This window comes from Xenopus tropicalis, chromosome 4, assembly GCF_000004195.4.
Source record: "Xenopus tropicalis strain Nigerian chromosome 4, UCB_Xtro_10.0, whole genome shotgun sequence".
In the NCBI taxonomy this organism is placed as follows: domain Eukaryota; kingdom Metazoa; phylum Chordata; class Amphibia; order Anura; family Pipidae; genus Xenopus; species Xenopus tropicalis.
The window spans coordinates 150843215-150863684 of NC_030680.2; the positions used below are offsets into that span (position 1 = coordinate 150843215).

Consider the following 20470-nt stretch of genomic DNA (forward strand, 5'->3'; position numbering starts at 1 on the left):
TTTCCAAACTACAAACCCGCCAAGGCGCCAAAAACGAACCCAAATTTGTACCTTGGCGGGTTTGTACTTTGGAAACCCTTCTGGGCTTTAAATTAGTAGTAATTTGGCGGAAAACCCGCCAACCCGGCAAACCCTGCTGCTAGGTCTCCCCTACCCCGACACTTTAATCACCCCACCCTTCCCCACTTCCCAGATGTTTTGCCCTTATCTTGGCCCCGCCTCCCTACTTTCCAGCGCTACTGAGCAAGCGCACTGCCCATCTCCAGCTTAGGGACCGTGTGCAAAGCGCTGTGCCCGTAAGAAGGCTGCGCCCAGTGCTTGTCAGATTGCTCCCTCCCTATCCGCCCCCGCTATTGCCAGACGTTCCCTGCGCACAGCCTGCAGTGGGGAATGCGGAGTCCGGGCTGGAGAGGGGGGATCGGTGCCAGGCTGAGCTGTGCCCGGGCACCATGGCACTGAACGCGGCGGAGGAGGAGGAGTACGAGCGGCTGGTGCTCGACTCCGGTCCCGAATGGCTACGAGCGGAGGTGCGGCGGCTGGTACGGGAGCTGGCGGAGACCTCTCGGGAGAAGATCCAGGCGGCCGAGTACGGGCTGGCGGTGCTGGAGGAGAAGCAGCAGCTGAAGCAGCAATACGAGGAGCTGGAGGGGGAGTGTGAGACCGCCCGGCAGGAACTGGAGCAGCTCAAGGAGGTACCGCCTGGGGCAATAACCGGCTTGGGGGGTATCCTGCTGGGGTAATAACCACTGGCAGGGGCACAATGTACCCCCCCCCAGGGAGAAGGGTATCCTGGGGCAGTTACTGGGAAAGGGAGAAGGGTATCCTGGGGCAGTTACTGGGAAAGAGAGAAGGGTATCCTGGGGCAGTTACTGGGAAAGGGAGAAGGGTATCCTGGGGCAGTTACTGGGAAAGGGAGAAGGGTATCCTGGGGCAGTTACTGGGAAAGGGAGAAGGGTATCCTGGGGCAGTTACTGGGAAAGAGAGAAGGGTATCCTGGGGCAGTTACTGGGAAAGGGAGAAGGGTATCCTGGGGCAGTTACTGGGAAAGGGAGAAGGGTATCCTGGGGCAGTTACTGGGAAAGGGAGAAGGGTATCCTGGGGCAGTTATTGGGAAAGGGAGAAGGGTATCCTGGGGCAGTTACTGGGAAAGGGAGAAGGGTATCCTGGGGCAGTTACTGGGAAAGGGAGAAGGGTATCCTGGGGCAGTTACTGGGAAAGGGAGAAGGGTATCCTGGGGCAGTTATTGGGAAAGGGAGAAGGGTATCCTGGGGCAGTTACTGGGAAAGGGAGAAGGGTATCCTGGGGCAGTTACTGGGAAAGGGAGAAGGGTATCCTGGGGCAGTTATTGGGAAAGGGAGAAGGGTATCCTGGGGCAGTTACTGGGAAAGGGAGAAGGGTATCCTGGGGCAGTTACTGGGAAAGGGAGAAGGGTATCCTGGGGCAGTTACTGGGAAAGGGAGAAGGGTATCCTGGGGCAGTTATTGGGAAAGGGAGAAGGGTATCCTGGGGCAGTTACTGGGAAAGGGAGAAGGGTATCCTGGGGCAGTTACTGGGAAAGGGAGAAGGGTATCCTGGGGCAGTTATTGGGAAAGGGAGAAGGGTATCCTGGGGCAGTTATTGGGAAAGGGAGAAGGGTATCCTGGGGCAGTTACTGGGAAAGGGAGAAGGGTATCCTGGGGCAGTTACTGGGAAAGGGAGAAGGGTATCCTGGGGCAGTTATTGGGAAAGGGAGAAGGGTATCCTGGGGCAGTTACTGGGAAAGGGAGAAGGGTATCCTGGGGCAGTTATTGGGAAAGGGAGAAGGGTATCCTGGGGCAGTTATTGGGAAAGGGAGAAGGGTATCCTGGGGCAGTTATTGGGAAAGGGAGAAGGGTATCCTGGGGCAGTTATTGGGAAAGGGAGAAGGGTATCCTGGGGCAGTTATTGGGAAAGGGAGAAGGGTATCCTGGGGCAGTTACTGGGAAAGGGAGAAGGGTATCCTGGGGCAGTTATTGGGAAAGGGAGAAGGGTATCCTGGGGCAGTTATTGGGAAAGGGAGAAGGGTATCCTGGGGCAGTTACTGGGAAAGGGAGAAGGGTATCCTGGGGCAGTTATTGGGAAAGGGAGAAGGGTATCCTGGGGCAGTTATTGGGAAAGGGAAATGCACCGCTGGGGCAGTTATTGGGAAAGGGAGATGGACCGCTGGGGCAGTTATTGGGAAAGGGAGATGGACCGCTGGGGCAGTTATTGGGAAAGGGAGATGGACCGCTGGGGCAGTTATTGGGAAAGGGAGATGGACCGCTGGGGCAGTTATTGGGAAAGGGAAATGCACCGCTGGGGCAGTTATTGGGAAAGGGAGATGGACCGCTGGGGCAGTTATTGGGAAAGGGAAATGCACCGCTGGGGCAGTTATTGGGAAAGGGAGATGGACCGCTGGGGCAGTTATTGGGAAAGGGAGATGGACCGCTGGGGCAGTTATTGGGAAAGGGAGATGGACCGCTGGGGCAGTTATTGGGAAAGGGAGATGGACCGCTGGGGCAGTTATTGGGAAAGGGAGATGGACCGCTGGGGCAGTTATTGGGAAAGGGAGATGGACCGCTGGGGCAGTTATTGGGAAAGGGAGATGGACCGCTGGGGCAGTTATTGGGAAAGGGAGATGGACCGCTGGGGCAGTTATTGGGAAAGGGAGATGGACCGCTGGGGCAGTTATTGGGAAAGGGAGATGCACCGCTGGGGCCGTTATTGGGAAAGGGAGATGCACCGCTGGGGGGGGGGGTAATTTGGATGCCCAGTGGCTTCAGGTGACAGGTCCCTGTCTGCCTCTCCAGTTACTGCTAAACGGGGTACATTGTGTCAGCTATTGCCAGTCAGGGGGGGCTGTGCCAGCTGTGGGGGCTAATTATGGCTAACTGGGGGTTCAGACTGTTGGGGGTACCAAATCCTGCCAAACGGTAGGTGCCAATATTGTGCCCAGGCTCTGCCAGTTACTCTGCAAGGATTGTTCTCAGATACTGCCCCTGCCTGTGGCCCAAACACTGCCCCCTGCCTGTGGCCCAAACACTGCCCCCTGGTATTGTGGGCATAACCCTCCTGTCAACTCAGCGGGCACGGAGCTTCTAAAGAATGGATTATCTCTGCCGCTTCTGGTACCAACAGGCCGGCCCATTTAACTGGCGCTGTAAAGACTTTCTCCTACCAACTGGCCAACTTTCCTGCCAATGACTGACCCTCCTGCACCCATTCTGGTCTCGTTACCTGCCTGATGCCCAGTGTGCCCGGGGGTATCCAACACTGCCCAGCTGCCCCCTTGCCCCACCCCCATTAGCCTGTTATTCTTGTACCCACCTACTGGGCTCTGCCCCTGCTGCCCTGTTCCCTCTACAACAGTCAAGGGCAACCTTGCAGAACTGTATTTCCCAGCATCACATTTGGCTCTGGTTGGGGTAGTTGAGAGTTATAGTTCTGCAGTAGCTTCAGTACCAATTGGGGTTCTGTCCTCAATGAAGTTGTTACTCATGTTCCAGAACTTCCTTAGGTTTTACTGGGCAGTTTCCATGGGGCCCTTTATTACCATTACTTGGCCCCACGACGGCTCATCTCTAGGACCCCCCTCCCCAATAGCCCTTAAAATGGGTATTGGGGCTAATAAATCAGATTTAAGCCTCAGCATGGCCCTCTCGCTGGCGGTTAGGCGGCTGGCAGTTAGGCGGCTGCACGGGGAGCGTTGCTGCCGGTGGGTTCTGAGTGGGGCCAGGGATCGGATGCAGAGAATTCCCTTTTCCTTCCGGCCGGCGCTGTTGGGCCCTTCCTTGCCCCGGGAGGCACGTGCCGGCCCCCACACTGAGTGCCCTTCTCAGTCGATGTGGCATCTCCCCCCGTGCCGCGCGCTCAGCCCCCTCTGTGGCTTTCCCAGAGACATCTGCTCGTCTGCCTCCAGCCTCCCATCCTCCACCAACTCGAGCCCAGGCCTATGGATTATCCTGAGGAACGGCCTCTCCTTACCCCTCCTGCCCCGGGGCAATTGTTAGAGCCAGATGGGGCACTCAGTTGCCCATAATGAATAAATGTAGCTGCTACTTTGTCTCCCCTTGGCCACAATGTGTCATTGATTTCCCCTTGATGCTGATTTGTTTGGATTTACAAACAATTTGGGTTACATTCTGCCTGTAGAAGAGTGGACATTGAGGGGTAACTTATTTGCCCCCCCTGCTTGGCATGGCGAGGGCTCCGTATATGCCCACATCCAACCCTGGCAGTATTGTTTATTTTGGCAGAACCAGGAGACTGTGTGGGTGCTGGGCCCCCCCTCTCCCATGTGTTTATTTGTATTTATCCACATGGCTGGGAGCTGCCATATTGTTTGCAACAGATCCATGTATATCCCAGAATGCAGTCTGTGTGCCCTTCTGCTGTCTGTGTGCAAAATGCCGCTTATTATTCTGGGCCCCCCTCCCTGCATGTTGCTCCCCAGGCTGTTTAGCCGCCCCGGCTGCTTTGCTGTAACCTTGTGGCATTTGAGGAATGCTGAGTAATTTGCCCCGACAGGAGTCAGATGATTGCAGGAGTCACACCGGGGAGGGGGGGGTATTTGCACTCTAATATCGCTCAGTCGCGTTCTTTACACTCAGTGTTTGGAGCCGGCAGGCACTTTATTTGGGGCTGCAACTCCCCGCATCCTCCACCAAGAAGGGAGCGATATAATGAAATGATTGGCTCGCAGGAGGCTTTATATTCTGCACTTGCCCCAACCCCCTGTTGCCTTTGGGTATTTGTGGAACAGAGATACTATCAGCTGCCTGTGTGGGAGGGGGGGACCCAGTTGTTCACTGGGGGTGCAAATGTTTATAGGGACAGACACTTGGCTCCGAGTGACAGCTGAACCCAAGAGCCTCGGGGAGAGGGGCAAGTTGGGCCCGGGGCATAGAGCTCAATGATTGGCTCCCACAGCTGTGCCCCAAGTGTCTGTACTTGCCCAGTAGCCACGTAGCTGGCCCTTGGTTGGTTGGGCGGCCAGTCATTCCTATTGGGCACGTGTGGGAAGCTCAGCAGGGCAGGGGAACTATCCAGTGTGTCCGTTAGTGAGCAGTGGGGTTTCTACAGTGCCAATTAGACATGGAAATGCGATTGGTGATTGTGGCCCTTTAGTGCTTTATCAGCTCAATGCGCCGCGGCCTCGTGTGTGGCCCTGGGGCCGATAGGAAACTAATGTTACAGTATCAGGAATGTGCAACTTGTGGGCTCAATAAAAGCCCCAATGGGAAGGGGCGGGGGGGGGGACAAGTTCATAAAGCAGCGGCGTTACTTTCCCTTTATTTTACCAGCAGTAGAGGGGATTACTGGGGATTTGGGGTGGGGGGTCCTGGCAGCCCCCCAATGGGAAAGCGCCTTCAGTCGTGTTGCAATTCAGCTTATGACTCATGGGGGGGAGTCCGGGGCCAGAGACCCCCGTGAAGTGTGAATCATTCTGTGAGTGTTTCCCGGCCCCTATCCAGCGCTTGGGGGGGGGGGGTTATCGGGCGCTGGGGGGCACTCATTACAAGGGGTTTCTCTCCCTCTCCCGGGTGTTAGTGAGTCAGTATGGCAGCGCTCACACTCGTGTTACACAGATATTTACCCCACGTCGGGGATTTGCACCTCCTGGGAATAAACCAGTCAGCAAAGGCCATACAGACAGATTAAAGGGGAAATAAAGGGTCGATTTACAGGGTTAATACAGGGTATATAACTGCTGCCCCCTGCTCTAACACCCCCCCAATCTGGGTTTCCCAGGATGCAGTGCAACAGCCTTGAGGTGCATCCTGGGAACCTCCAGGTGCGTACCATAGCACCAAATGACATTAGATTGTCAGCCTTTGTGGGCAGGACCTTCTTTACTTTCTGATCTTGTGAAATGATGGTACGTACTGCGCTCTGGGATATGTCGGCGCTCTATAAATAAATATAATAACAGATGTATTTTGGTTCTTAGTTGCCCTTTAATCGCCGCAGAGCAAGTTCCAGATGTGAGAATGGGGCCCTATTGCCAGGGGGCCACGCCCACACAGTTAATACAGACGCCAGTTGTGGTTGGCACACAAACCGCTCCGCGCCGCCGGGGAGAACCATCTGTACGGGATTTATATGGAACCGGACTCAGTGATTGGTCTGTGTGGCGCCCCCTCTGCCCAGGATTGGACCCCCCCGGGGGTACGTTTGTGCCTCTGATGCTACAAAGCTGAGCTGGGAACTGCCGTTTCCTCCATCTGCTGAGCATCTGTGTACTGGGGGGCATAGGGGGGCCCCATTTGGCTCTGTGTACTGGGGTACATGGGGGGGCCATTTGGCTCTGTGTACTGGGGTGCATAGGGGGGCCCCATTTGGCTCTGTGTACTGGGGTGCATAGGGGGGCCCCATTTGGCTCTGTGTACTGGGGTGCATAGGGGGGCCCCATTTGGCTCTGTGTACTGGGGTGCATAGGGGGGGCCATTTGGCTCTGTGTACTGGGGTGCATTGGGGGGGCCCCATTTGGCTCTGTGTACTGGGGTGCATAGGGGGGCCCCATTTGGCTCTGTGTACTGGGGTGCATAGGGGGGGCCATTTGGCTCTGTGTACTGGGGGGCATAGGGGGGCCCCATTTGGCTCTGTGTACTGGGGTGCATAGGGGGGCCCCATTTGGCTCTGTGTACTGGGGTGCATAGGGGGGCCCCATTTGGCTCTGTGTACTGGGGTGCATAGGGGGGGCCATTTGGCTCTGTGTACTGGGGTGCATTGGGGGGGCCCCATTTGGCTCTGTGTACTGGGGTGCATAGGGGGGGCCCCATTTGGCTCTGTGTACTGGGGTGCATAGGGGGGCCCCATTTGGCTCTGTGTACTGGGGTGCATAGGGGGGGCCCCATTTGGCTCTGTGTACTGGGGTGTACCTGTAGGGTTATATAATAGGAGCCTGTGCAGGTCCTCGGGGGTGGAGCCTATCAGCAAGCAATGCGCCCCATAGAGCTCAATAGATATTGCCTGGGATATAGATATATATATAATAGGTTATATTTCCCCTTTAAGCAAAGCTGGCTAATTATAAGCCTTGTAACATAGCAGCTCCCGTGGTTCCCCTTGGCAGTGGGTGGGGCGCGGCGTTTGGGCTGGAAATGCGAGTTCCGTGACTGTGGGTAATAAAGCGCAGGGAGCCCTACGGTAGGAATGGGAAATACCCGCCCAGCCTGTTCTGCACGTGGCCCATTAGTGCCCCATAAAACACAAGCGCTTGGCTTGGTCTGGGGACTTATTAAGCAGAGAATTGGGGGGGGGCATGAGCGCTCAGCCCCCCGCTCTGTGTAACTGTATTTGCATCAGGGTGGGAGCTGCCATATCGCTTCCTACACACTAACACTTATTGTACCTACACAGTATCCCAGCCGGAACCAGTTGTGTGTACTGTAGGGTCCGACTGTGTAGCCATCCCTACCCCGGGCTCAGGAGTCTGATAAGATAAACGACTAAAGTTCAAACTCAATTGTTTTATTGCTTTTATGTTACTAGAGAATGTTTTTGTCTGTGTTGTGACTCCCCACACCAAAATCCTGATGGATTGGTTGTGAAACACTTGTTTTTTTAATTAATGCAGCAGAATCCAGCGGAGCTGTAGGAGTCAGAACCAGCAGTGCAGGGAAGGGAAAGGGACAGACACAGTAACAGTTACACATAACTATAAACCCAGTGAGAATGAGGAATGAATGGATATTGGGGAGTTGTATCAGGAGTCAGAACCAGCAGTGCAGGGAAGGGAAAGGGACAGACACAGTGACAGTTACACATAACTATAAACCCAGTGAGAATGAGGGATGAATGGGTATTGGGGAGTTGTATCAGGAGTCAGAACCAGCAGTGCAGGGAAGGGAAAGGGACAGACACAGTGACAGTTACACATAACTATAAACCCAGTGAGAATGAGGGATGAATGGATATTGGGGAGTTGTATCAGGAGTCAGAACCAGCAGTGCAGAGAAGGGAAAGGGACAGACACAGTGACAGTTACACATAACTATAAACCCAGTGAGAATGAGGGATGAATGGATATTGGGGAGTTGTATCAGGAGTCAGAACCAGCAGTGCAGAGAAGGGAAAGGGACAGACACAGTGACAGTTACACATAACTATAAACCCAGTGAGAATGAGGGATGAATGGATATTGGGGAGTTGTATCAGGAGTCAGAACCAGCAGTGCAGGGAAGGGAAAGGGACAGACACAGTGACAGTTACACATAACTATAAACCCAGTGAGAATGAGGAATGAATGGATATTGGGGAGTTGTATCAGGAGTCAGAACCAGCAGTGCAGGGAAGGGAAAGGGACAGACACAGTGACAGTTACACATAACTATAAACCCAGTGAGAATGAGGAATGAATGGATATTGGGGAGTTGTATCAGGAGTCAGAACCAGCAGTGCAGGGAAGGGAAAGGGACAGACACAGTGACAGTTACACATAACTATAAACCCAGTGAGAATGAGGAATGAATGGATATTGGGGAGTTGTATCAGGAGTCAGAACCAGCAGTGCAGGGAAGGGAAAGGGACAGACACAGTGACAGTTACACATAACTATAAACCCAGTGAGAATGAGGAATGAATGGGTATTGGGGAGTTGTATCAGGAGTCAGAACCAGCAGTGCAGAGAAGGGAAAGGGACAGACACAGTGACAGTTACACATAACTATAAACCCAGTGAGAATGAGGAATGAATGGGTATTGGGGAGTTGTATCAGGAGTCAGAACCAGCAGTGCAGAGAAGGGAAAGGGACAGACACAGTGACAGTTACACATAACTATAAACCCAGTGAGAATGAGGAATGAATGGATATTGGGGAGTTGTATCAGGAGTCAGAACCAGCAGTGCAGGGAAGGGAAAGGGACAGACACAGTGACAGTTACACATAACTATAAACCCAGTGAGAATGAGGGATGAATGGATATTGGGGAGTTGTATCAGGAGTCAGAACCAGCAGTGCAGAGAAGGGAAAGGGACAGACACAGTGACAGTTACACATAACTATAAACCCAGTGAGAATGAGGGATGAATGGATATTGGGGAGTTGTATCAGGAGTCAGAACCAGCAGCAGGATGATACCCAGATAATTGCCCGTTGGTGGGCATCTTGTGTTTGTTTGGGTAATGCCCCCCCATCAGTTCTGGCCCATTGACTCCCATTTTAAAGTTAATGGTGCATCACAAGTACCTAAAATCCTGCAGGCGTCAGGGGGGGGGGGGACAAATGTGTCCTGTGAGGGGGGGGGACTCATGAATATGCATGGCAGCCCCCCCTCGCTCCCCGCTCAGCACAAACAAGCAGAGAGAATTACTCTGACCCCCCCCCCCCTGCAGATTTCCCTTTATTTCTCCCCTGGAAGGAATGTCCCTGTGAGAGCAAAGTGTGGGAACCTGGGGGCCACAGGGGCGACGTTACTTTGTGCCCAATTTACTGGGAATGTGAAGGACCCGGCTGGGGAGGGGGGGGGGGAATGGTTGCAGTTTGGCAGTCTGAATATGAAGTTTCCTATAGGGGAGAGTCCTATGAAATGTTCTGGAGATGCAACAAATGGGTGTCTATGCAGCAGGACACACGTGCAGGGAAGTTTAATGTTTATGAACACACTATGTAAGTTTAAAGGGCAACTACAACCATAGAGATACTGCCAATGTTTTGCCTTGGTGCTGCGCCGGCCGCGGCACATGTTCCCTCATGTGTTTGTGTTGGTCGCTCCCCTTTGTTTGGACGGAAGGACGTGGGAATGTCTGCGGGACAGACAGCTGTTTTGTGTTTGGGAGCCGGGAGTTGCCAGAACCAATCAGTGACTTGTTCCTTTATTATTTGCCCCTCTCTGTAGGCTCAGCTGTGGGGGCGCCGCTCCCCTAACTGCAGCGAGTCGTTATCATTGGGAAGCCCTGCGATTGGCTGCCGATCCCCCTGAATGTATGGTATCTCCCAAGGTTGCTGTAATGGTTTCACCCAACTGCTGTGCTGCCTGTGCTCTCATAAGCCCAACAATATGGGAAACCCTTCCTTTCCCTGGAGGAGGGCAAACTAGGCCGGAGGGGCAGAATAACATCCTGCCCAATCTGATTGGAAGGATATCTCTTGCACAGCTTCTGCACTCCCTGTAACCAGGGGCAGGTGTGGGATGGGGGCAGGTGTGGGATGGGGGCAGGTGTGGGATGGGGGCAGGTATAGGATGGGGTAGGTGTGGGAGCGGATGGGGGCAGGTGTGTGCGAGTGGGTAGGTATAGAGGGGCAGGGATAGGATGGGGCAGGTGTGGGATGGGGCAGGGATAGGATGGGGCAGGTGTGGGATGGGGCAGGTATAGGAGGGCAGGTGTGGGATGGGGTAGGTATAGAGGGGCAGGGGTAGGTATAGAGGGGCAGGTGTGGGATGGGGCAGGGATAGGATGGGGCAGGGATGGGATGGGGTAGGTATAGAGGGGCAGGGATGGGATGGGGTAGGTATAGGAGGGCAGGTGTGGGATGGGGCAGGGATAGGATGGGGCAGGTGTGGGATGGGGCAGGGATAGGATGGGGCAGGTGTGGGATGGGGCAGGGATGGGATGGGGTAGGTATAGGAGGGCAGGTGTGGGATGGGGTAGGTATAGGAGGGCAGGTGTGGGATGGGGTAGGTATAGGAGGGCAGTTGTGGGATGGGGTAGGTATAGGAGGGCAGTTGTGGGATGGGGTAGGTATAGGAGGGCAGTTGTGGGATGGGGGTAGGTATAGAGGGGCAGGGATAGGATGGGGTAGGTGTGGGATGGGGTAGGTATAGAGGGGCAGGGATAGGATGGGGCAGGTGTGGGATGGGGTAGGTATAGAGGGGCAGGGATAGGATGGGGCAGGGATAGGATGGGGCAGGTGTGGGATGGGGCAGGTGTGGGATGGGGTAGGTGTGGGATGGGGTAGGTATAGAGGGGCAGGGATAGGATGGGGCAGGTGTGGGATGGGGTAGGTATAGGAGGGCAGGTGTGGGATGGGGTAGGTATAGGAGGGCAGTTGTGGGATGGGGTAGGTATAGAGGGGCAGGGATAGGATGGGGCAGGTGTGGGATGGGGTAGGTATAGGAGGGCAGGTGTGGGATGGGGTAGGTATAGGAGGGCAGTTGTGGGATGGGGTAGGTATAGAGGGGCAGGGATAGGATGGGGCAGGTGTGGGATGGGGTAGGTATAGGAGGGCAGGTGTGGGATGGGGTAGGTATAGGAGGGCAGTTGTGGGATGGGGTAGGTATAGAGGGGCAGGGATAGGATGGGGCAGGTGTGGGATGGGGCAGGTGTGGGATGGGGCAGGTGTGGGATGGGGTAGGTATAGAGGGGCAGGGATAGGATGGGGCAGGTGTGGGATGGGGTAGGTGTGGGATCCTCCGCAGATTTAGCTCGGGGCACAGACACTCCCTTACTTGCCCCACACAGGGGGAATCGCTGCCAATATTTCACTTAAAGCCGATTGTTTAAAGAAAGGCTCTGGCCCTATGGGTGGGAGCAGCCACTTGTGTGGAAGGTGAGGCTGCGCAATGGGAGGGGCTGGGCCTTATTTATAATTATCTGCAGGAATGTCTGGGAAACACTTCAAAGAGCGGAATCTCACCCCTGTGTCTCCGGTTATTCAGCCCCTTCTGCTTTTTAAAGGGGAACTTTGCCTAAAAATAGAAAATCTAATTCTACAGCTTCCCTGTATCCATTCATTCCTCATTCTCCCTTCCCTGCACTGCTGGTTCTGACTCCTGATACAACTCCCCAATACCCATTCATTCCTCATTCTCACTGGGTTTATAGTTATGTGTAACTGTCACTGTGTCTGTCCCTTTCCCTTCCCTGCACTGCTGGTTCTGACTCCTGATACAACTCCCCAATACCCATTCATTCCTCATTCTCACTGGGTTTATAGTTATGTGTAACTGTCACTGTGTCTGTCCCTTTCCCTTCCCTGCACTGCTGGTTCTGACTCCTGATACAACTCCCCAATATCCATTCATTCCTCATTCTCACTGGGTTTATAGTTATGTGTAACTGTCACTGTGTCTGTCCCTTTCCCTTCCCTGCACTGCTGGTTCTGACTCCTGATACAACTCCCCAATATCCATTCATTCCTCATTCTCACTGGGTTTATAGTTATGTGTAACTGTCACTGTGTCTGTCCCTTCCCTTCCCTGCACTGCTGGTTCTGACTCCTGATACAACTCCCCAATACCCATTCATTCCTCATTCTCACTGGGTTTATAGTTATGTGTAACTGTCACTGTGTCTGTCCCTTTCCCTTCCCTGCACTGCTGGTTCTGACTCCTGATACAACTCCCCAATATCCATTTATTCCTCATTCTCACTGGGTTTAATGTAATTGCTGTTGAAATCAGGGTGTGTTTATACACTCTGCACTGCTGGTTCTGACTCCTGAAACCATGTAGTAGAAGCCGGCTGATTGACGGACCTGGGGGAGAACTGATTGAGTTGTGTTGGCAGTTGCTGTTGCAGGATTTGGGGGAAATTGAATAAACACTGTCAATGAATCTCAAATCTGCCCCTTTAACAAATACCCCAGCTGTTTAATTGCACCATAAGCCCCTGAGTCTCCTAATTAACAGTGACCTTGCTGGACTGGCCAATGTGGCAGAAGGGGGGGGGGGGGTCATTGTGTCTAATTTATACCCCCCCCACCCAGTGTCCCTTTATTCACTTTAATTACCCGCCTGTTGCACAGTGTGTGGGTAATTGGCTGCTGCTGGGGCTCATTACATGGGGGGGGGGGGGGATTTGTGGCCCAACAAGAGTAAATCCCATTAACTGAACAGGGACTTCTGACCCCTCCATTGTTAGTGGGGCACTTGGCTCTGTAGCTGAACCGCAGGGGGGGGGGTCACAAAAATTGATTGGCTTATCTGCCCTTATTGTCACTCTGGGGGCCATAGTGGGTCAGTGTGTGAGTCCCAGGCTGCATGGGCCCAGTTAGTGCATGGGGGGGGCACAGTTAGTGCATATGGGGGGGGGGGCTAAAGTGGGTCAGTGTGTGAGTCCCAGGCTGTATGGGCCCAGTTAATGCATGGGGGAGGGCACAGTTAGTGCATATTGGGGGGGGGGGGGGGGGGGGGGGGGGGCTATAGTGGGTCAGTGTGTGAGTCTCAGGCTGTATGGGCACAGTTAGTGCATGGGGGGGGGGCACAGTTAGTGCATATGGGGGGGGGGCTAAAGTGGGTCAGTGTGTGAGTCCCAGGCTGTATGGGCCCAGTTAATGCATGGGGGGGGGCACAGTTAGTGCATATTGGGGGGGGGGCTATAGTGGGTCAGTGTGTGAGTCCCAGGCTGTATGGGCACAGTTAGTGCATGGGGGGGGAGGGGCACAGTTAGTGCATGGGGGGGGCTATAGTGGGTCAGTGTGCGAGTCTCAGGCTGTATGGGCACAGTTAGTGCATGGGGGGGGCACAGTTAGTGCATGGGGGGGGGCTATAGTGGGTGAGTGTGTGAGTCCCAGGCTGTATGGGCACAGTTAGTGCATGGGGGGGGCACAGTTAGTGCATGGGGGGGGCACAGTTAGTGCATGGGGGGGGGGCTATAATGGGTCAGTGTGCGAGTCTCAGGCTGTATGGGCACAGTTAGTGCATGGGGGGGGCACAGTTAGTGCATGGGGGGGGCACAGTTAGTGCATGGGGGGGGCACAGTTAGTGCATGGGGGGGGCACAGTTAGTGCATGGGGGGGGCACAGTTAGTGCATGGGGGGGGCTATAGTGGGTGAGTGTGTGAGTCCCAGGCCTCCCTGTAGGCTGAGTGAATGGGGGGCTTGTGTATGTGAAGGAGGGGCTGGAACTCCAGTAACTGAGCAGCTGCTTGAGACCCGCCCCTCCCCCATCACAGGCCTCTGTGTGTGTGTGTAGCCCCCCCACCCAGTCTGGCTACTCCCCCCCCCCCCCCCCCCCCCCCAGTCTGGCTACTCCCCCCCCCGGGATTCCTTCCCCTCCTGTCAGTCCCTGCAGCCTACAGAGTCTCAGTGTATAAGGGAATCCTGTAGCCTGGGAGCTCTCGTGCAATCGGAGTGTAAGCTCCTGTGAATGGCGCTAACGCCGGCCCTAACCCCCCCCCTTGTGCCCCCCCCGGGGATGAATGGCCGGTTCTGTATAAACAGATTATAGCTTTGGGCCGCTGCCCGGCTCACTGTCAGACCCACTCCGGCCTCTCCTATTGGCTCCTGCCTGAGCCTCATTTCCCAGGGGTTTCCCTGCCAGAATGTCGGTTGCGATTAAGTATAAATTTCAATTCCGAAACAGGAAGTGATGAGTGCAATGGAAACTGCATCCCCCGCCTGGCAAAACATTGACTTCCTGATATTGTGTGAGAGTCAGAATATGCACTGTGCGTGTTGTGCGACTCATGAACAGTAATAGTCAGGCCTTTCCCTATGGAGCAGCATTGAGTACATACGGCATGTTTCACACTTGGGGCTGTGAATTCTAACAGAAAGGTGTGAACTTTACTGCCCTCGGTCTCTTGTGGGTCCCACCCTGGTGTCAGTATCTCATGTCTCATATGGGCAGGTACCCGTCTCTGTACTGAGGGGCCAGTTCAGCAGGAACAGCCCCCTAAGTTTCCTCATAGCCTGTACAGAGAGATACCATAAAACTATGGCACATAGGGATTCCCCTGTACTAAGCACAATTCAGCAGGAACAGCCCCCTAAGTTTGCCCATAGCCTGTACAGAGAGATACCATAAAACTATGGCACATAGGGATTCCCCTGTACTACGCACAATTCAGCAGGAACAGCCCCCTAAGTTTGCTCATAGCCTTTATAGAGAGATACCATAAAACTATGGCACATAGGGATTCCCCTGTACTAAGCACAATTCAGCAGGAACAGCCCCCTAAGTTTGCTCATAGCCTGTACAGAGAGATACCATAAAACTATGGCACATAGGGATTCCCCTGTACTAAGCACAATTCAGCAGGAACAGCCCCCTAAGTTTCCTCATAGCCTGTACAGAGAGATACCATAAAACTATGGCACATAGGGATTCCCCTGTACTAAGCACAATTCAGCAGGAACAGCCTCTTACTCAGGCCTGACTCACATGGTATCTGACCCCAAACTTGCTTTTTGAGATTGTAGCAATTTGTTGAGATTTGTGCAAAGAGAAAGGTCTTGTCCTCTTGGAGGACACGGTGAGATGGTTACTTGGTTATTGCCAAATGGCCCTGATGTTTATAGAAAACACAGTGTTGATTTAATCTGGGGCCCCCAGTCCTGTCATACAGAGCAGAAAGCAAACATTGTAAAGGATTAACCCTTTCAGGCCCTGCACTTATTTAGCTGGGGATAATGAAGGTATAATGTCACTGCAGACACATAACTATAAACCCAGTGAGAATGAGGGATGAATGGATATTGGGGAGTTGTATCAGGAGTCAGAACCAGCAGTGCAGGGAAGGGAAAGGGACAGACACAGTGACAGTTACACATAACTATAAACCCAGTGAGAATGAGGAATGAATGGGTATTGGGGAGTTGTATCAGGAGTCAGAACCAGCAGTGCAGGGAAGGGAAAGGGACAGACACAGTGACAGTTACACATAACTATAAACCCAGTGAGAATGAGGAATGAATGGATATTGGGGAGTTGTATCAGGAGTCAGAACCAGCAGTGCAGGGAAGGGAAAGGGACAGACACAGTGACAGTTACACATAACTATAAACCCAGTGAGAATGAGGGATGAATGGATATTGGGGAGTTGTATCAGGAGTCAGAACCAGCAGTGCAGGGAAGGGAAAGGGACAGACACAGTGACAGTTACACATAACTATAAACCCAGTGAGAATGAGGGATGAATGGGTATTGGGGAGTTGTATCAGGAGTCAGAACCAGCAGTGCAGGAAGGGAAAGGGACAGACACAGTGACAGTTACACATAACTATAAACCCAGTGAGAATGAGGAATGAATGGGTATTGGGGAGTTGTATCAGGAGTCAGAACCAGCAGTGCAGGGAAGGGAAAGGGACAGACACAGTGACAGTTACACATAACTATAAACCCAGTGAGAATGAGGAATGAATGGATATTGGGGAGTTGTATCAGGAGTCAGAACCAGCAGTGCAGGGAAGGGAAAGGGACAGACACAGTGACAGTTACACATAACTATAAACCCAGTGAGAATGAGGAATGAATGGATATTGGGGAGTTGTATCAGGAGTCAGAACCAGCAGTGCAGGGAAGGGAAAGGGACAGACACAGTGACAGTTACACATAACTATAAACCCAGTGAGAATGAGGAATGAATGGATATTGGGGAGTTGTATCAGGAGTCAGAACCAGCAGTGCAGGGAAGGGAAAGGGACAGACACAGTGACAGTTACACATAACTATAAACCCAGTGAGAATGAGGGATGAATGGATATTGAGGAGTTGTATCAGGAGTCAGAACCAGCAGTGCAGGGAAGGGATAGGGACAGACACAGTGACAGTTACACATAACTATAAACCCAGTGAGAATGAGGAATGAATGGATATTGGGGAGTTGTATCAGGAGTCAGAACCAGCAGTGCAGGGAAGGGAAAGGGACAGACACAGTGACAGTTACACATAACTATAAACCCAGTTGGGTAGAGTTCCCCTTTAAGTTTTGCCCCGGTATCTGCGCTGACCTCTGACCTGTAAGGGGATTACCAGGCTCCCAGGCAGGGCTCAGTAATCAGACTATAAATAGGCCGGAGCCAGGCTGCTGGGTCACATGACTTGGGCTCCTTCCCTTTCGCAGAGTTAAATCTGAGCGCGGCGCGAGGAAACGCTCTCTTCCTGTTGTACTGCCCTATGGGGCCCTGTTAGTCCTACGGGCTGCGGGGGCCACAGTGTAGTTGCTTTACGTCTGCCCGGAACATTCCTCCCAGGAGTGGGAGCTGCCATGTTGGATTAGTATGAAGGTTTAGCTTCTTTGGTGCCCAGAATATTTCTTTAGCTGTTGTTATTTATATAGCACCAACATATTCCACAGCTCAGTACAGAGATTTTACATAATTCCCATCAGTCCCTGCCCCAGTGAGCTTACAATCTAAGGTCCCTATCCCATTCCCATCAGTCCCTGCCCCAGTGAGCTTACAATCTAAGGTCCCTATCCCATTCCCATCAGTCCCTGCCCCAGTGAGTTTACAATCTAAGGTCCCTATCCCATTCCCATCAGTCCCTGCCCCAGTGAGCTTACAATCTAAGGTCCCTATCCCATTCCCATCAGTCCCTGCCCCAGTGAGTTTACAATCTAAGGTCCCTATCCCATTCCCATCAGTCCCTGCCCCAGTGAGCTTACAATCTAAGGTCCCTATCCCATTCCCATCAGTCCCTGCCCCAGTGAGTTTACAATCTAAGGTCCCTATCCCATTCCCATCAGCCCTTGCCCCAGTGAGCTTACAATCTAAGGTCCCTATCCCATTCCCATCAGCCCCTGCCCCAGTGAGCTTACAATCTAAGGTCCCTATCCCATTCCCATCAGCCCCTGCCCCAGTGAGCTTACAATCTAAGGTCCCTATCACATTCCCATCAGCCCCTGCCCCAGTGAGCTTACAATCTAAGGTCCCTATCCCATTCCCATCAGTCCCTGCCCCAGTGAGCTTACAATCTAAGGTCCCTATCACATTCCCATCAGTCCCTGCCCCAGTGAGCTTACAATCTAAGGTCCCTATCACATTCCCATCAGTCCCTGCCCCAGTGAGCTTACAATCTAAGGTCCCTATCACATTCCCATCAGCCCCTGCCCCAGTGAGCTTACAATCTAAGGTCCCTATCACATTCCCATCAGCCCCTGCCCCAGTGAGCTTACAATCTAGTCAGCTGACATTCACACACACACACACACACATACACTAGGGTAGGAGGACATGGGAAGGACCAACATATTGTATACAGATGTAGACTGTTCCATTACAGGGGATGGGGGGGGGTAATGGCTGGAAATGAGTATAAACGCAGAGGTAATTGCTTTAACCCTCTCAGTGCTGCGTTAGTGCAGGACCTGTAGGTATTTTATATATAAAAGATGTGTGTGGGGGCCAGTGGGCTGCACTTTGCTGTAGGCTGGGGTGTCGCTGGCCCTTTAAAGATGTTTGGGGGGTGGATTTCAGCTCTGTGCCAGGATGCCAAGGAGGGGCATTATGGGTAGCGGTACCCTGTGAGTGTGCCCATCTGTGCCTTTGGGGTAAGGGCAACCGGCATGAATTTTCAAGTATCTGTTACTGGTACTTGTTTGTCTGCCTCCTGATTGGCTGATTGGTCGGTTCCCACTGTGTTTCTTTGTGCCATTCCGTGTTTGTGTGCAAGCTGAAGGCTGATTGGTCGGTTCCGGCAGTGCCAGTTATTGGGGGGTAATTGGTTCAAGATGCTCCGAGTAACGACAGTAACTTTCCCTTTGTATAAAACTTGTGTTTGTTTGGGGCAGTGAGCCACTCGTATGGGATTTATTAACACTTGTTTTCCTCTGTATCCGCCCCCCCCCCCCCCCCCCAAAGGCTCCATATTAACTGGGTCCTGTGTGGGGGCTCAGATGGCTCTGTTCCGCCCCCCCCCCCAAAGGCTCCATATTAACTGGGTCCTGTGTGGGGGCTCAGATGGTTCTGTCCCACCCCCCCCCCCCCCAAAGGCTCCATATTAACTGGGTCCTGTGTGGGGGCTCAGATGGTTCTGTCCCACCCCCCTAAAGGCTCCATATTAACTGGGTCCTGTGTGGGGGCTCAGATGGCTCTGTTCCGCCCCCCCCCCAAAGGCTTCATATTAACTGGGTCCTGTGTGGGGGCTCAGATGGTTCTGTCCCACCCCCCCCCCCCCCAAAGGCTCCATATTAACTGGGTCCTGTGTGGGGGCTCAGATGGTTCTGTCCCACCCCCCAAAGGCTCCATATTAACTGGGTCCTGTGTGGGGGCTCAGATGGTTCCGCCCCCCCCCAAAGGCTCCATATTAACTGGGTCCTGTGTGGGGGCTCAGATGGTTCCGCCCCCCCCCCAAAGGCTCCATATTAACTGGGTCCTGTGTGGGGGCTCAGATGGTTCTGTATCCGCCCCCCCCCCTAAAGGCTCCATATTAACTGGGTCCTGTGTGGGGGCTCAGATGGTTCTGTTCCACCCCCCAAAGGCTCCATATTAACTGGGTCCTGTGTGGGGGCTCAGATGGTTCTGTTCCGCCCCCCCCCCCAAAGGCTCCATATTAACTGGGTCCTGTGTGGGGGCTCAGATGGTTCTGTTCCACCCCCCAAAGGCTCGATATTAACTGGGTCCTGTGTGGGGGCTCGGATGGTTCTGTTCCACCCCCCAAAGGCTCGATATTAACTGGGTCCTGTGTGGGGGCTCAGATGGTTCTGTATCCGCCCCCCCCCCCAAAGGCTCGATATTAACTGGGTCCTGTGTGGGGGCTCGGATGGTTCTGTTCCACCCCCCAAAGGCTCGATATTAACTGGGTCCTGTGTGGGGGCTCAGATGGTTCTGTTCCGCCCCCCCCCCCCCAAAGGCTCGATATTAACTGGGTCCTGTGTGGGGGCTCAGATGGTTCTGTTCCGCCATGCTCTGATTCAGTTTTCCACAATGATCTTTATGGAATGTCTGGGATTAATGCCATGCTCTGAATCCATTTTCTACAGTGATCTTTATGGCATGTCTGGGGTTAATGCCATGCTCTGAATCAGTTTTCCACAGTGATCTTTATGGCATGTCTGGGGTTAATGCCATGCTCTGAATCCATTTTCTGCAGTTATCTTTATGGCATGTGTGGGGTTAATGCCATGCTCTGAATCAGTTTTCCACAGTGATCTTTATGGCATGTCTGGGGTTAATGCCATGCTCTGAATCCATTTTCTACAGTGATCTTTATGGCATGTCTGGGGTTAATGCCATGCTCTGAATCCATTTTCTACAGTGATCTTTATGGCATGTCTGGGGTTAATGCCATGCTCTGAATCCATTTTCTACAGTGATCTTTATGGCATGTCTGGGGTTAATGCCATGCTTTGAACTCATTTTTTGCTGTGATCTGTATATAGCCCTTATATACTTTTGAGGCAGTGTTTATGTTGCCCTGAATATTTCCCCCCCCCAGTCCCTAGTATGACAGTAGTGTAAGGGTGCTTGGGCAGGTGGGGGGTGGCTGGGGGCACCTTCCACTTATTGGTCGATCTCGGGGCGCATAATCACAAACAAGATAGTCCGTGTATTTCACTTCCTGGGCTGCAGTTCTCCACCCTCCCTTAATGCCCGTCTCCATGGTAACGGCAGCATCTCCACGTGCCAATCTGGGCGCTGCTTTTGTTTCAGCTTTGGAGGAATTTATAGAAAAATTAAGTTTATTTTCTGCTGTCGGAGTTCCTATGCCCCCCCCCCCCCATTAATGTGACTGACTGGGGCGAGTGGAGGTGTCGGCCTGGAGGAGGGGTGATAATTATTTCCCGCTACAGTCTCCACCTCATTGGCTGCCATGGGAGAAGCCCAGGGGTTTGTGGGTATTTTTAGCCCCCGCTGACTCCCACCTC

General features: G+C 53.2%; 1 protein-coding gene across 3 annotated transcripts in view; it reads left to right on the forward strand.

Annotated features, from left to right (window-relative positions):
- Nucleotides 1-232: 232 nt before the first annotated feature.
- bicd2 (bicaudal D homolog 2) overlaps nt 233-20470 on the forward strand; it is a 46203-nt gene continuing 25965 nt past the window's right edge. For 2 of the 3 annotated variants that reach the window (XM_012961793.3, XM_004914187.4), the window contains exon 1: nt 233-692. In XM_012961793.3, coding sequence (XP_012817247.1) covers nt 450-692 — 243 coding nt within the window. In that variant the 5' untranslated portion in view covers nt 233-449. The remainder of the gene's footprint in view (nt 693-20470) is intronic. The other variant, XM_002941738.5, reaches the window with a different exon arrangement.